Source organism: Brienomyrus brachyistius, chromosome 10 (assembly GCF_023856365.1).
Source record: "Brienomyrus brachyistius isolate T26 chromosome 10, BBRACH_0.4, whole genome shotgun sequence".
Lineage (NCBI taxonomy): Eukaryota > Metazoa > Chordata > Actinopteri > Osteoglossiformes > Mormyridae > Brienomyrus > Brienomyrus brachyistius.
Window position 1 is genome coordinate 6,907,766 of NC_064542.1, and position 17,532 is coordinate 6,925,297.

The following is a 17,532-nucleotide window of genomic DNA, read 5'->3' on the forward strand; positions in this document are numbered from 1 at the left end:
GTCTGTGAACACACATCTTCATACAGGGAACAGGGTCTGCCTGAGGCCAGGGGGACTGTAATGGTGACACAAGGCAATTTTTTGAGCAATGTAATGTTGCTGACCAGTGTTACTCAGTGCTTTCCTGTTGATATTGGGCAACAAATTTCGATTTGAAAAACTTGATCGGCAGTAGGCAACTTTTCACAGTCATCCAACTTCAGATGAATAGCCCTTTGTCTCACCTGGTTGGCACCCAGCAGCAATGCTTAAAAAGTTGCCCTGTGTATCATCACCTTAAGTGATGTAAGTTTCAGTGTCGGTCACTGATGGAAAAGCAGGGTTTTGTGGGAGCATGAGCTCTCATGCCCAAGCAATCTCCATGATAGGGGTGGGTGATATTGCGAAAATATCACAATATTTTTCAGGCAGGATCATAATCTACGATCTTATCGTGATTCTTTTTCATGCAGGTTTTTGAGACGATTTTGCAAGTTACTGAACAGTGCAACCAAACTAATTGTTCTTTAAAAATACATATAGCATTATAAGGTAATAAAACCTAAAAGAGAAAATATTACCAATGTCAAAATCTTTTGAGGGACCAGCCCCTCCATAGCTCTACATTTTTATACTAAAGTAATTAATTTTCATTGTTGACACACCACAGCACACAACAATGAAATGTGTACTATACTCTTCCAAATACCGTATTTCCCCAACGATAGGCCGCAGCTTATAAATTATTTTTACAAACCTGCATTGGAGCGGCCTGTCTAAAAATATGACACCGCGTTCGCTAAAAGTATAATTCAGTGCACAAAAAGATGACATACCCAAATGATTCGTTGAATATAAATGTACTGTTTACTTTAAAAAAAATCATAGATAGCGACGGTGTTCATAGTTAAAATAAGTTCACAGGTTGAAAAGCATGTGAAGGAGTTGTCCAGTAGACTAAAAAATCATGTCAATTAAGAATGACGCCATCATTGGTTCAGTGATGATAACAATTATCGATACTTTATTGTCCCCTTGGGGAAATTCTTTTTTTATGTTTCCCTCAACTTCCTCTTGTAGAGCAAGCTGTCCGGAATGGGCAGCCATCTATTGGGACACGCTGGGGGCTAAGGAGGCTGGGTTTGAACCAGCGACCTTGAGATTACAGGCACCCAGGCTTAGCCCACTGAGCCACGCACTAATGTTCTCTCGTTTGGTGCTGCTGTATCCAGCCTCTTCTTCACTTTCTTCCCTTTCAGGTTCGTTACTGTAATGTAAATATGTAATTATTTAGGCCTTCGCTAAATTACATTACATCCTATTATATAATACAAGCTAGGAAAAAAGCAAACTAACAGAAATAGAAGGAACAAAAGTTTATCGTTGGCTGGGAAAAGATGAGTTTTTAATTTTTGTTTGAATGACTGGAGGGTGGGGGTACTGCAGTACAGCAATGTCAATCATCTGTCTGCACGTATATTCTTCAGTATAAAATTAGCAACACTGAAAAGCAAAATTTATTAGGCCTACCTTTCTTCAAATCCTTCAATATCAGATCGTAATCGTCGTCGCCAAACAACTGGATCGCAACCTGAGCTGCTTTGCTGTTGCTGATGTCGGACACGCTTTCGTCACTGGTATCGCTCTTGGATATTGCAGACTTTGCGTATGCTGCTGGTAGGCTTGTAGGTGGAGGAAGGATTCTGGCTTTGTGAAACCCGTTCTGTATGCTTTCTGGTTTCACGTTGTTCCATGCCGAAATAGCCAATCCGCACGCTTGACTGAACGACGCACGCCGCTGCCGGCCAGACGGAGAGAATAAACGCTACGGCTAGTAATATGGGGCAGTTCATCTTAGAGTTTTAAAACATAAATGTGCATTTTCTGTGGCTTATAGAATGGGACGGCTTATCATTGGGGAAATACGGTAATAGGTGCATGGTAATATTAATACTGACATTGCATGTTATGCACATAAAAATCTTACATGGCACACAAAAATCTAGTAAGATTAAGATAAGCCTTTTTCATACCTTCATACTGTATGGACATTATAGTGCAGGGGATTAAAGTTTTGCTAAAACATTTTTACTCTGTCATACTAAAAAAATGTTTAATAATCAGTTTTAAGATTACTTCCAATGTTTCACCACGTTTTCATGGTGGTTCCCCATGGTTTACTTTGGCTTTACATGTATTGCAAATGGCAAGCTTCGTGTTTTCTTCACTCACAGTGAAGAGCTTCCATGCTAATGGCATATTAGCATGTGGCCGTGAGTGCGCATGCGCGGCTGTGAGTTGGGTGCCTGCGCTGCTGTACGTCTGAGGTGTGGTGCATGCATAAAATGGACCGATTCAGTATTGGAAATATATGAGACTGATCGGCCGTTCCCTGGTCTGGGCTGATCATGCTGAAAATTGCCCGATTTTGGTCCCTGGCCAATTCATCGGTGCATCTTTAGAAACTACTTCAGATGTGTGTGTGACTCAGAGCTGCAACTGATAGAATATGAACTTAGCATGATGCTAACAATCTCTCTGTGAAGACTGATTAAAAAGCCTTATTTGTAAAGGCGTAATCGGTCATGAACTAATTTCATGAAGTCGCACACCCCTACGCCACAACATTTCTGGGTCTGTGTGGGAAGGGGTGATCTGAAATGTGATAATGTGAGTGCATGGGTTTGTTTGCTCACAGAAATGGCATTGTTACTCAGATCTTACCCCGTGTGCCCTACCTGTACCATAAATAAGAGACTGCAAAATAGTGTGCCGTAACAATTATCATAGTCTCACCGTTACAATGTGGCAACAGTATGTTGTGGGATTGCAACCTTTGGCAGACATTACCACCTTCTGTTTCAGTGTAGATACTGCACTGGTCTTAAGACCCCCCATAAATTGCATTATATCTGATGATGTTACATGTCGGTATTTTAATTTTGAGTGCTAAATGTCTTAACTTGTCCGTTTTTACCGCTTGACTTTTAGAATGCAACCGCGCTTGGCTGCAAGAACTTGCATGATTTATGTGCTCTTCTGACAGCCATGGATATGATCTGTAGGGGCTAGTACGGCGCAGGCTGTATTAACCAACAAAGCACAATCCACCACTTTGCAGTAAAAAAACAGTGAGAGCGGAGTTTGACCCGATGAAACATATGATGGTTTGGCAGATCATAAGGTGCTCTCCTCAACAAGAAAGTGGTCAGATTTGGGATGGCTTGCACGAAAGTCTACAGCAGTACATGTGGCAGGTTTTGTTATAATTAAGTTTAGTATGCTTGGAATGTGGTTACTAACACCTCAGTCATATCTGGAGTTATACCTGGAAATGAACACACAGAAACCATTCATGGAGGCCAGTGCATGTGTTTTTTTTTTTTTTTTTTTTTGCCCTGTTCTGACCTGTTATCTTGTTTTATTTTGACTAACGGGGTGTTAATATTTAGGTTGTATTCAGTAATAATAAAATAATATCTGTGGAATACTGTAATGGTGCTTTTTCACTGGCACACAGGAGTCAAGCCGTACCACTTGGAGCCACTGGTTACAGTGCGGTTCCGGCTCACTTTGGTTTTCCACTGCAGAACGCATTGCTGGGTTTGGAGAGCGACGGTGACATAGAACCAAAGAGAGGCTTATTTACTGTTCACACGGCGTGTGCTAATACCCACCAGCACGCCTGAGAATTACTGTTTTATGTTAGCATCAAACGCTAGATGAACTAGCATTCACGTCCATAAATTTCCATTGCTAATCCATTCTGTTCTGTTGTTCTGTAGTACTTTAAGTAGGCGGTTGGAAATGTTCAAGTTCTGTTATCAGGAATACATCAATACATTGCGATGTGTGATACTACCAATAAAGAATAATATATAGAATATGCCCTTTTTCCCTTCAGATAGGAGGAATGCAGCAGAATACTAGTAGCTCAGTAGAAGGTGGTGACGCAACCAGCTTGTTGTGGTCATGCTTTCGGCCCTGCTGGTAAGCAAGACCTTGTCAATGCACAGCTCGGTTCTTGCTAGCTGTACAAAAGGACCGTAAATAGGGTAGTACTAGGACGGAGCAGTATATTGATTTGTTTTTTAAAAGAATTTATGGTACATTGATATATATTTTAAAGAAGTTTTAGGATGAAGCAATAACATTATCTGCATACTTTTATTGTGTATTAAAACTAGGGCTGTGAAATTTTAGGGTCATACTGCATTGTTTCTTTGAGGTACCGTATGCATGACATTTGATACCCAAATGGGGGATAGTTTAAGCAAAGGTTTTTAATAGAGACCTGTAGGATTCTTTCTTTGTTGTAAACAGTGCCATGCCATTGCTCAAAATGCCAGAATGCTCAGCTATAATTGAACCAGTCTCCCTGGAGGAGAAAGGCGAGGAGACATTATTTGGTTCATTTTGTTTTAAAAAATTAACGGCTCAGAGAACAACAATTTTCCGGCAGAGGTAGGTCTAGCGTGAAAAATGACGAAAATGCCTGTAGCCTTAGCACAACATACCATAAACCGAAGTGAAGGTCACGTGATGACACCGCATACGCCCGGAGCTGTCACACCGGCTGTGTGGAAATACAGTAACCCTCTAAAAACTGCTGATTCTGGGTATATGCGTGAGAGAAATTCATTTTTAAGCATTTTCTGCAAAAACATTTTTTCTGTTTAGGTTTTTGTGCCCTCTGTGCTCCAGACCAGTGTCAACACGCACGGTCCGGTGAGCAGAAGAAGCATCACAGTCCACGCTCACCAGGAAGCATAAACGCCCCCTGGTATCGAGAAAGAGGTCTGATTCATCAGGCTTCATTGGGCCAGAAACGCTGAAAGACAGGGGGTGGCATGTGTTCTCGCTTGTGGGCACGAGCCAAGGCGGTGGCTGATTTAGTGAAGAGAACAAGAAAGAAAAGATGAAGAATATTCTTTGGAAAGAAAAAAGAAAAGAATAAGTCAGTAGACCAAAATGCAGACCCAGCTGCCAAGGTGGAGTGGGACAATATGGATGAAAAACCATATCTTGGTATTTTTAGGCACAGTGCACACGATATATATCTTGGTATTTTATAAGTGGGTTAAATGTTTAGTTGTAAGTAAACATGGCGCAATATAATTTTTTTTCTAGTTTGATCCCGATACTGATATTAAAATCTCAAGAATCTGCCGTTTTCTGCCTTTATCGTAAAGTACAGTGAGGTAGGATGTTCTACTCTTGTCCAATATTACGTCCTCCATTCTCTGTAGGTTTTAGAGACATCGAATTCAGTAAAAAACAGCATTTATTGTCACTTCCCCTCTTTTTTTTCTTAAAGGGACTTTTACCGCTCTGTGTCCTTGTATTTACAGTAAGGAGTGAGAAAAGGTTTTTAAATTGTGAGCTTTTCTATGACGCCACTCTTTGTTTCTCATGCCTGAAGCAACGTAAGCTGGTAGCGTGTGTGTCAGCTTAAGGTGACCTGGTGATAATTGGATCTCTTCGGTGTGACTGTTATGAATAGACGGGCTATAAGTCCGCTGGCCTGCTGAAGGTGGCGTTGTAAAATTTAGAGGGTGGCAGCCGTCCTGCTTTACTTCACACTGCCTCAGGGGCCTTCAGAGGCTCTCAGCAGCCCATCATCGATTTCTGTATCGAGCGGCTTGGTTGCTAAGGAGAGCCACTCACCTCACCTGTGTGTGTGTGTGTGTGTGTGTGTGTGTGTGTGTGTGTGTGTGTGTGTGTGTGCGTGTGCGTGTGCGTGTGCGTGTGCGTGTGCGTGTGCGTGCGCGTGCGCGTGCGCGTGTGCGCGTGCGCGCGTGCGCGCGTGCGTGCGTGTGTGAGAGAGAGAGAGAGACAGACCAAATGTTCCCACAATATGATGAAAATCTGTTATTTTGATGTTGTGGGGACTTTTTCGGTCCCCACAAGGGGAAACTCAATTTTATAAAACTCTGTAACTGCAGTCAAAAAACTTGTTGGGATTAGGGTTTTCCCATTGAAATGAACGGACGGTCCCCACAAAAATATGAATATAAACATGTGTGTCTTTGTGTGTCTCCCCTTGTGCATTGTAGTACTCGGAGGCAGTCTGAAGGAAAATTATCCCAAATTTGGTAGTGAGGCCCTGAGGTGTGGAGAGTTGGCTAAGAGGGTGGAATACTTAGTGTCAGCTGTTTGGCAAACGATTAGACATTGGGCCAGACCCTGTCCGGTGCAAAGCTGACTTTGTCCCTGACTATCAGTCCACTGCTTCTGTATCTGATCAAAGAATTGATAAAACTGTAGGATTATGCTGTTATTTCTGAACTTATTTCTGGGTTTCTCTGACCCACTCGCAATCGTCCGCCTGTCTTCCAGCCACCTGTCCGTACGGCGTTCTGAGGGACAGTCGCACTGCCCACGTCAGGGGAGGGTGGGATGCTAGTGAATCTTCCCAGCATAAGAATATCTGGCAGCCACTCGCCAAGCAGCTTGGGGAGTCCCAGAATCCAGGGATGTGCCAGCCTGGTGAAGTTCAGGAAACGCCGAGTCATTACCGAGTGGGAAGCTGGAAATAACTGCAAGAGCGACATGCGTGTTCGTCTCGGCCTAAGCAGCTAGAACCTGTTCCTGAAAAGGCTGAGCATGTGGCACTGCTCCTGCATGGTGGCTGGCATCAGCATCGCCCATAAAGGTGCCAGAGCAAGTCAGGTGGCACTTTGACATGGGTGGGGGTGTTGTGTGTGTGTGTGTGTGTAGTAAATAGGCCGTCTGTGTGGTGTGCCTTCACGTCATCTTAAGCCTGAGGTGGTGAAATCTTCTCTCTGGTTACTGTCTGCACTTCTAAAGGAATGCTCTGTGTAGCTTATACTTGCTGTATCTGCTGCTGATGTACCTAATGTTGGCTGTCTCTGGTGACCTGTCCAACTCAACTCCAACTCAAGCTTGTATAGCGCACTTGCACAACATTACATCGTCTGATTCTTTACGTTTTGCCTGCCCAAAGCCCCTTAGAGAGCAAGCCAGAGTGAAGGCACTGACAGTTCAGCTCATCCAAAGCCAATGGCACCAATCCCCACCCAGCTCTACACCTCACACTATAGGTCTGACTGAGAGTAAGGAGTTAGCTAGAGCTAGAACTAGAGTCCATTTCAGCTAGACTAAACAGGTGTGTTTTTAGTTTAGACTTGATTATTGAGAATGAGCCTGAATCTTACACGTCCGGTGGAAGACTATTCCACAGCTGTGGAGCTCTGTAAGAGAAACCTCTGCAGCCTGCCGTAGTTCTTTCTACCCTGGGTAGTAATACTGCAGTCAGCGGCTTCTTGTGGCAGAGCTTGTCCAGACCTCTCTGGCGGACACTGGTCCTGAGTGGCCACAGACTGAGACAGAGTTGTTTTTGTACCGTGGTAAATATCGGAGTACTTTTACATGTTGAAGATTTCAGCTTTTGACCGCAGGCTAAAAGTGGCACTTTTGTTTTGTTTGTTTTATTCCCAGACTTCAGTTGCTTTAACTTGTTTCTGTCCAGCTGTTTCCTGGTCCTGTAAGCGAGCAGAAAGGCAGGTCACCCTCCCGTGCCGCTGCGTTGCGTATCCTGTCCATACCTACTGTGTGACTTATTGATGGAGTTGCTGCTCCATCCAGAGTGACATCTGTTAGAGCAGAGTGTCATGAGTAAGTCCACTGCTACGCACACTGCAGATCCGAAAGAATCGTTTATTGGATGGCTGCATGGGGCATACTTTGGGGGTTGTCCTATCTGTGGAAAGACCCTCTGATCAGTGTGACAATTTCTGACCTGTCATGTTTGGGAGCGGTCAGGGAACAACCCGTCCAGAGCAGTACAGGCCACTTAAAATTGCAGTGGCAAATGGCTGCCTTGCAGACAGCTGTATTCAGACGTGAGGACCAGTGCAGGCTCCCTGAAGCAGGAGCATGGAGCACTGAAGCTGGAGGCTTTGCTTCTGTAATGGGAGTTTTGCTGAAGCTTTGCTGTTATTTCAGGCCAGTGCTCTCTTTGGGTAGACAGCATGATGCTGCTCATCGTTCTTGTATTTTTTCCATCTAGGTTCAAACTGGTCTAATCTTACTAAAACCATGTCCTTTTATGGGTGTGCATGCAGGGAAGATGGGCCATCATTTCTGAATATTACTGAACACTCGGTTCCTTTTTCCGTGCTTGTGGGTGCTGTGATCTGCTTGCCTGCACTCTGCTTTTCAAAGGTCCTCCTTTGGCAGGAGGGGCAGTAGGCAAGGCAATAGAGCTGTCCGCCGCTACTCGCTGGGCATTGGAGCCGTCCGCGGAGACTTGGGGGCAGTTGGCGATTCAGTAAAGCCGTCCCCCGTGACTCACTGGGCAGCGGAGCTCAGGGCTCCGTTCAGTTTTCACGGCTTCTTTCGGCCCTTTCTCCTCTCTTTTGTGATGAGTGCCTGTTAGATTTTTATGTTTGTACAGTGATTCTCGGACCCCTAAACCTTGGAGGTTTGTGACTCTGTCTGCCGGTCCTGGCGCTTCGTGAGCTTTGGTGCTGCTACTGGCCTGCTTGATCACACTTCTGGTATTACGTGAATGTCAGCATCACACTCATCAGGCTGTAGAAACGGACTTCATCACGGCTGTCTTTTGTATTTAGCAACCATTTATGTAATGGGGTGTGACAGGAATAGATGCCAGGTGATTATTCACGAGACTGTTCTGACTTTTAGCAGATTCTCTGGTGCTCCTGTGTGGAGCTGCTGCGGCCACAGTAATTAATTAGGAAAAGGTAATCCTCAAAATAATATTCAAATGCTGAGTGCCGAATGTGCTTGTCACTTTGTTCATAGGCAGACAGTCAGCTTTGTGGTTAATCTGAACGTTTTATCTTTCTTTCTAATTAATATGTTTATTAAGACAGCATGCTTGAAATACCAAGGTTGGCTTTAGCAGACAGAACTTTATGGCCCTTTTGAAGCTGTCAGGGATAATTGTGAGAATAATGTATGTATGTTTAACTGAGGAACATGAGACCATTGCTTCGATCGATGGAAATGTGTTATTTTGGACGCTAACAATGTATCCAGACTGATGAGGGTCAGGCTGCTTCCTGCTCTACATTAACGCTTATGGAAGTTTGCACGTGGCATTATCTGAAGGTCCGAATGTTCACACACATTCATATGGGAAAGACAGTCATTGCGAAACCTGTGGTTATCTTTGTACTGCGAAAGGTTCCACTCTGTGCCAAGTGCGTGGGGATGGAATTGAGAGCTGCAGTTGAGGCGCAAGATCTCGCTGTTGGTTTACTGGAGTGGCATCCTACTGGCTTTCGTCGGCATGCGTCTGCGCGCTTCTCGTATGAGGGCACTCTTGTGGAAAAGGCTGCACCTCCTTCGCACCTGCCAGTCGCCTTCTTTTCCGTCAGGTTTGCTGAAAGAGTGTTAGTGCCCTATGGAGGGAGCACTCCCCAGGGATCCTGGCTGCTGATGTCATCGTCATGATGCTCTCCTAGCTACTCCCATTTGGGATGTGACAATTTTCTGTGGCTACTTCTCTGTCCTTATTGGAATTTACCAAAGGGACCGTGATAGGGGTACCGGCAGACTGGCATCGTGACGGAGTGTGAACTTCGTTCTGTGAACTTTGTCCTGCTGTCGACATCTTTTTTTTCTGCTTTCACTGAAGTAATGGTTTCACAAGTCAGATTAGTTGCACTTCTCTCACTCGGCTGTTTGGCTAAGCGGGGTTTGAACCTGATTCAGGAACACTTGGTCTGTAAAGTGTTACTAGATAAGACACCCTAAACATATTTTAACATGCTGTGTTTATAGCCTGATGTAAAATGTTGTGCATGGAAAATATTCATAACTTGCACTCTACTTTTGCAATCTTCCAAGAAATTTCACTCCTTAACTGACGATCGAGAATAGTCGTGCAGTTCTGAGAATCTCACATTAATCCTCAAGGGAGCCATTGGAAAAAATTGAGCAAGATTTAAAAACTAAAATGACCAGTTGTTTGTTTATTGCAAAACCAACAAAGTTAGCGAAAAATTTAAAATATTAATGGTTTGGGCTGGCAAATAAGTGGCGCGTGTGTGTGTGTGTGTGTGCGTGTGCAAGTGGTGTTTGTTTACGTATGTATGTGTGTGCCTGCAGAAGCCAAACATTTCTCAGGTTTTCTGTAAATCATTCTACAACCTTGTCTAGCGTGTACCCAGCTTTGAGCTCTGTCCTGCCGGTGAGGGGACTCGGGCCTCCCTTGCCCTGACATGGATATGCAGCTGTGTAGGGATGGATGCGTGCATGGATGTATGGATGCAATTTTTTCTGTACTATATTCCCAACATCATTGCCCTGATGCACTTAACAAAATGACAGGATTGAGGTATTTAGTTGCCTAGTAACACACTCGAAAGACCTTTAAATCTGCAAGATGAGAAGGGCCGGCCTGTCGACACGCCAGTATGAGCAGTCATTCTGCGGTCAGAATGACTACAGTCCTGTCGAGGTGCCTGTCTCCGCGGCAGTCACCCTGAATGTCTAATGACCAGTCCATAAGGGGTGCAAGGACTTTGGCATCAAAGGGGTCATTAAGATGTTTAATTCAGAGTGTGGGCCTGTGTGTGAGAGCCGGCCCCGCCCGCATGTGTGTGGGCTTCTGTTGTTTCACCCCCCCCTTTTAGGACGTCCTTCTGTGGGACGTCCTCTGTCTCCCTTCATGTTGACAGCTTAGGGCTGCTTATGCAAAATGATAACGAGAGCAAGATTATTGTGGTGTGAGAATTGCTCTGATGTGATGCTGTATCTGAAGTGAAAACATTCATCAGTCCATTAGTGCTTCATGCACACTGAAGTATGACGCCATCTGTGGGAACCTGTCAGAATGTGAAGGACAAGTCGAAAACGGGTGGCTTATTAACGAGATCTTAATCAGCAGTGAAGTGTGTCGTTTTTACGCCTTAGAGTCATCGGATATTTGAATAAACCCTAAAAGGCTAATCCTCCGCTAAGACATCTCGGGATAATTACCGTTATGTAACTGATAGGCAGCCAGCTGGCTGCACGTGACGTAAACCTCAAGGTCGGCCGCATAACGGCAGCTTGGGCCCTGAGCGGCACGTGGCCGTCCGGCTGCTCGCTGTCCCCAGCCACTCTGTCAGCCCTTACGGATGCACCTTTGAGTGTCGGTTCTCGCCAGGGGCACGAAGCCTCCTGGTGTCGCTGTCGGGCTGTGTCGGCCCTGAGGTGTGCTCTGGCATACAAACACGTTCGCTCTCGGGATACTGAGTGAGTGTCCCGGTCGGTATGCAGAAATCCTCCACTAGCAGTGAGGCCTTTAATGGCACCATTTGGATCACAGAATAAAGCCATAAATTAAAGGGGTGATTTGGTTAGCTGGACTTGAAGCTGTTCTGTGGGTGACATTTGCCCTCAGGATATGGAGCGTTCTGCGGACTTGTCCTTCGGGACGCTGGTCCTTAGGTTTCCTTGCTCCTGTCCCCCCCCCCCCCCCCCCCCCCCTCTGTAATTTCCCAACGGCTGTTCAACCCAAAGATGTTGGCCAGCTGCCCCCTGCTCTCATGCATGCCCTGCCGTTTGACCCCTGCTGATATACACCCAGACGCAGGTCTGCAAATCACGTTGGGGGAGTAACACGGTCTCCCCCTGCAACTGCCCCTTCACCTTGTTGGGTAAGACCCAGGCTGCAGTGCCTCTATGAACATCCTTCCCCCACCTCCTGTGGCTATGGACGTCAGGATGGGAGGTGTTCACGACCCCCAGTCCCCTGCACTCTCATCTTGACGTCAAATGACATTCTTACATGACATCCTTCAGTCAGACTGGTGACGCCAGCCGCTTCCCACGTCTCTCTGGCTGCCTGCAGTTGCCATCGGGGCACGTTTCAGTAGCCGCTCGCACTGGTGGGTCGTTGCGTGTGATTAAATGGCACCTTGGGGCTTAATGCGTCCAACACAGGATCGATCTCGTGAAAATCGATGGAAGAATTCTTCCGCAAAGTCGCCTGTGACTCTGTGGCCTAACTGGCTGATCTCCCCAATAACTAACAAAGAACTAGTTGTTCATCCTCTATTTTTGGTAGCAGTGTAGTTTCGTATGCTTTTGTGTACATGCCCTCTGATTCTCCCTGCCAATACGGGGCATCTTGGCATTGCCTACATGCCGAACATGGGGAGTGTTGTGCCCAGTTGGGCAGGACAGGAGGCGGATTTACTGGCCCGGTCACAGCAGAGTGTGCTGTCTGTCTTGTGGCGTAAGAGCACGGCCTGTTCAGGTCGCAGCCGCTGTCGGCGAGGGCTTGTCTGCACAATGAGGGGGGCGCTGGGTCCGGTGTTTAGGGCGGAGGCACTGTGGAGCGGTCCTGCTGGGGCTCTCCTCCCTCTGTGTCAAGTGCACTTCTCAGAACACTCTGTTCTTTATTTTTTTTTTATGTCACACAGTGCCATGGCCAGATCCAGCACCAATGCATCTGTGGCTGCGGGTCCCGGGAAGGCCGGCGGAGCGGTCCAGAAGATCTGCCTGGTGTGCTCAGACGAGGCGTCCGGCTGCCATTACGGGGTGCTCACCTGCGGGAGCTGCAAGGTCTTCTTCAAGAGGGCTGTGGAAGGTGAGACAAGCGGGGTGGAAGGAATAGGATAAGGAGTCGGGGAGATCCATCCATCCGTCCATTTTCCAAATCGCTTATCCTACTGGGTCGCGGGGGGTCCGGAGCCTATCCCGGAAGCTATGGGCACGAGGCTGGGAACAACCCAGGATGGGGGGCCAGCCCATCGCAGGGCACACTCACACACCATTCACTCACACATGCATTCCTACGGGCAATTTTAGCAAGTCCAATTAGCCTCAGCATGTTTTTGGACTGTGGGGGGAAACCGGAGTACCCGGAGGAAACCCCACGACGACATGGGGAGAACATGCAAACTCCACACACATGTGACCCAGGCGGAGATTCGAACCCAGATCCCAGAGGTGCGAGGCAACAGTGCTAACCACTGCACCACCATGCCGCCCCGAGTCGGGGAGATGTTTCTGTAAAATCGCACATCATGCTGAATACCACACAAAAACCATTCGATGAGTGATTTCTTCGTTTGCTTTGGATCAGCCTGCCTGCTCACCACACCGACATCGGGCACGGCCCCAGCGCAGCAGTAATGTTTACGGTCTAACGCATTCCAGACTCCGCCTCCTGACCCAAACGGGCCCCGGCCTGCAGACGGCACCCATAAACGTGGGCTTGCTTTGCCGGGAGTACGTACCGACGTGTTCAGGTTTTCCCCGGGGTCCCTCACATGGAGGCCGCCCTCTCCTAGAACATTGCCAGGCTTTTGCACCACTTTTAAAAATTTTATTTTAATTGGCATCTTCAGGGTGAATACATGGATCTCATTTCTGTGGCCTGTTAAAATGTCCAGAGTGTGAGCGATTAATCCTTTATAGAGTTTTTAATTGGATAATTTGTACAAAATGGGTTTTTATTTAAAATGTAATTGCAGTATATTGAACATTGAATTTTTAACTGTCATTGATATGGAATGAGAATCTCGGTCCATAAAGAACCCCTGCTTGTATGTGTCTCCTTCTGAGGGAGATATTAGTTATTCCCAAAGTTATTCCCTGATTTAGGTTATCAATGAATCTGCTGACATCCATCTATCTTCTACAGTTAGGTCCTGTTCTGGGTGGTGGGATGGGGGCGGGGGGCTGTCCCAGGGTGCAAAGGCCAGGAGAAACTTTGAAGCAACTTGCAGGCATCATCACTGCCTTACTGAGTGAAAACATGTGAGTGAGTCTTGGCTGAGGGCTCACTGAAATCCTAATGGTTTATAAACTCTGTTTTGGGGAAGTTGCAATGGCTGGGGAGCTGATGTGACGAGATTCACTTGCTCCCTGCACGCCGAGACGCTTAATGTTTCCTCCGTGCTGCCTTACAAAGGCTGCCCCTCCTTCTGTGGTTACACGTGCCCTTCAGCTTTAAACGTGTTTTCTGACACTCTGCCTGGCGTGTGATGGCGAACAGGCTTTAATCCGTAGATAATAGGCGCCTTTTGGCTCTGCTAAAGGTCAGGGGGGGCACTGCAGTGTAGTAAACAAACTGGCCCCTTTCACACGAGCGTGTGAGTCTGCTTCTCCTCGCAGTGACTCTGTTTCGCTCTTTTAAGGTCTAATGGGAAAAGGCTATGAAAGAAATGTGTTTTTATGAAAAAGCTCTGCTCGATGGATTTAAGGTTTGTACTGATTTCAGCAGTAGGCAGACTGCAGAAGACTTTAATGAAAGAGAGGCCTGTTACAGCGAAAGCGTTCAGTGAAGGTCATTTACGTCGAGCTGTGTCCGCCACCCGCTGAGTGCGTTTTCGCAGCGTGTCATCCAGAGAAGCCAGCCAGGGAGTGCCCCTCCCCAGCCTGAGACCTGTGTCCGTCCTTTAAAACACCCGGAAGTGTCTCTCGCAGTGAAAATGGGCTGATTCGCAGTGCAGGCTGTGCTTTGTCCCTGCTATTCAGGGAGCTGATATTATCTGCACCACAGAGTGTTTTCGCCGCCTTTTGTCAGCTAAATATGATGTATTATCCTTGATGCCATTCAGGGGTGCTGGGGGTGAAGCACAAGCTGTGAAACTCACTGCTATGGTGGTTAGATTGCCTTCTTCACCTGGATAGATAGCACCCCAGCGGGGTATCATGTCCCTTAGTCCTTATTTTAGGGGCCAGTTGCTTCTGTCTTGCCTCCCTCTGTCTGTGCTGCTGTGTGTACTGTCCAGCTTCTGTGCTGAGGCCCTGCCTTCGTAACACCTGCCGTCTTAACCGCACATTTACGACCCAACACTGAAATCAGTCTGCCCATCCTGGGATTTGAACCAGCGCCCCTCTGGTCTCTTACCCAACATGTTGATCCGGTGAGTGAATCGCACAGCAACCCCCTCCTCACCCCTGCTGGCTAAAGATGGCCGCCTGAGGGTCTCGGTGAAACCCATAACCTGAGGTATATCAGCGAGATGAACTTGATCCCATGAGCCTCAGCAACATCCTTTTGTCTCTCATGTTGCCTCTGTGGTTTTTAATGAAGAGGATCCATACACAGCAGCTGCTCTTAATGGGATTATTACTTAAAGGGGTGTAGGATTAAGATTCATTAAAATCCCTCGGATTAAGGGGGTGGGGGATCATTTTTACTTCCTGAACTTCACAGTGAGGCTGCGCTGCTTCCCATAATCCTGTGACTCTTTGCTGTCTCTCTGCTGGTTGGCCTGACCGGCCGAGCCTGTGCATAGCGCCCTCTGTGGGCCCTGCTGAGCATGCATGCCTGTATTGTGGCGCTCTCAATCTTGCTTGCCTTCGGGATGCCCTGAGTTGACATACGGCTAGAAACGCATCATTTCCCTTTCAAAAACCCTCTCAGCATCTGGCTGCTGGAGGGGGGGGGGGGACATCCAGTGAAATTTCTCACTGGGGCTGCACGGCTCTGTGGGTCACGAAGGTCTTCAAACATAGTGGGCAGGGTGATGTCATCATTGGGCCCCTGAGCAAGGCCCCTAACCTCAGCTGGCCTGGGGACTGTCTGACTTTGCTTTCTCAATTGTATGTCACTCAGGATAAACACGTCTGCTACAATAATAAAAACCTTCCCCACATTTATCGTGGTGATGCACAGCTTTGCTTCTGTCCTCTTGAGTTCTCCTAAGAACAGGTGTTTAAGCACTTCGGCGTTTAGACAGTCATGATGCCGTGTTTTGGTAACAGTGGAAAGATCTGCTAAGTTAAGAAACGGGAGCTGCTGGCCTCCACAGGGCAGGAGCTGGTGGGCAATTCCGTGTCTCTGGGAGATCGCAGTTGCTGACTCCAGTTTATCTCCTGCTCCGAGGCGTAATCGGTGGGCTGCCGCCCACTGGCATCCCTGCCCGCCTGCGTTCCCTAACACTCCTTTCCTGCCGTCACTCAGGGCAGCATAACTACCTTTGCGCCGGGAGGAACGACTGCATCATCGACAAGATCCGGAGGAAGAACTGCCCAGCGTGTCGTTATCGAAAATGTCTGCAAGCCGGCATGAACCTGGAAGGTACGCCCCATCCCTCCCTTGCGAGTCGTGTGCGTTATTCAATGCCACGTGCGGCAGCTGTGAGCTGTGCTGTCTGTACAGACGTGTAAACTGTCGACGGATTGGCAGAACGAAACCCCACCCTCTGCTGGCAAGGCTCTCGGTCGTCATGGAAACCCTAATGGAGGACATTTCAAAGGGAATTTGGAGGTGGACAGAGTAACATGAAGCCCATCACACCGTGTGAGGGGAGCACAGATACTGGGAGGGACTAGGAGTCGGCCTGGGAGGTGTATGATCCTCACCATGTGGGGGGGTTGTGTTCACAGGTGTACAGAGACGTCCCGGTATATCGTCACGGTGCTGGTGGCGAGTGTGGCTCCAGTCTCTCTCTGAGTGGGGGAGGGTCTGAGGTTCTGATGGCTCCTCCCTCTGGTTGCAGCAAGAAAAACTAAAAAGATGAACAGGCTGAAGGGGGTGCAGCCGGCAGCCATCGTGGAGCCCCCCCCAGCGGCCATGGCAGAGGCTCACACCCTGGTGCCCAAGTCCATGCCTCAGCTCATCCCCACCATGCTGTCGCTGCTGAAGGCCATTGAGCCGGAGACCATCTACGCGGGTTACGACAGCACCATTCACGACACCGCCACCCGCCTCATGACCACGCTGAATAGGCTGGGTGGCCGCCAGGTCATCTCTGCCGTTAAGTGGGCCAAGGCCCTGCCAGGTGAGCTTCCTCGCTGCGTGATGGGCCCGCGCAATGCCCTGAACTTGAGGTGCGATGAGTCATGGGATTGGTCTCGGATGGGCAAGAACAACATCTGGCAACCGTTCTCTGTACTTGTATGTATTTGATCTGGGCTTAAAATTGGTACATGAGAACACAAGAACGGTTAAGTGCCCATATTCAGAAATAGCCCGTGTCCCACACAGGCTTCCGGAACCTTCACCTTGATGACCAGATGACCCTGCTGCAGTGCTCCTGGCTGTTCCTTATGTCCTTCAGCCTGGGATGGAGGTCCTACCAGCAGTGCAACGGCAGCATGCTCTGCTTTGCCCCTGATCTCGTCATCAATCAGTGAGTGACACTACTGCACGGGGTCGCCCTGGCCGCTGAGGGCACACTGGAACTCAAGTGAACATTTCATAGTGTGTCTGTGTTTGACAGAGCTGCACCTAAAGGTGTTTAAGGGTTAATTCTGGAATTAGTTTTCTGTTTAACCAGCAGACTTCCAGCCAGTAGGCAGCTCTCTAATCTAGCTAATATTTAACTAGCTAATAACTAATATTTGGACCACAAGGGAGACTTTAGTCGGGGAAGTGTGTTCTTGGGATTACAGGGTCTATCATACCCAGGCCTTACTAAATCTGCTGTGAGGAATCCATCGATAGGCTATGAAATCACGTCACTGATCAGGCCGTTGGACTGCGAGTGATGCGCTCCTGAAGGGGGCAGCACTTAAGACCATAAGGATGGCCTGGTGATCCTGGCTGTTTGCTTTGGGTGGTGGTATAGCGTGGTGTGTGATGCTCTACAGTGCTATGCCATCGCAGTGAGG

At 47.7% G+C, this 17,532-nt stretch overlaps 1 protein-coding gene across 4 annotated transcripts in view; it reads left to right on the plus strand.

Moving 5' to 3' along the window:
• nr3c1 (nuclear receptor subfamily 3, group C, member 1 (glucocorticoid receptor)) overlaps positions 1 to 17,532 on the plus strand; it is a 32,895-nt gene that overhangs the window by 11,255 nt on the left and 4,108 nt on the right. For all 4 annotated transcript variants that reach the window (XM_049027242.1, XM_049027241.1, XM_049027243.1 and 1 more), the window contains 4 exons: positions 12,384 to 12,550; positions 15,881 to 15,997; positions 16,419 to 16,700; positions 16,907 to 17,051. In XM_049027242.1, coding sequence (XP_048883199.1) covers positions 12,384 to 12,550; positions 15,881 to 15,997; positions 16,419 to 16,700; positions 16,907 to 17,051 — 711 coding nt within the window. The remainder of the gene's footprint in view (positions 1 to 12,383; positions 12,551 to 15,880; positions 15,998 to 16,418; positions 16,701 to 16,906; positions 17,052 to 17,532) is intronic.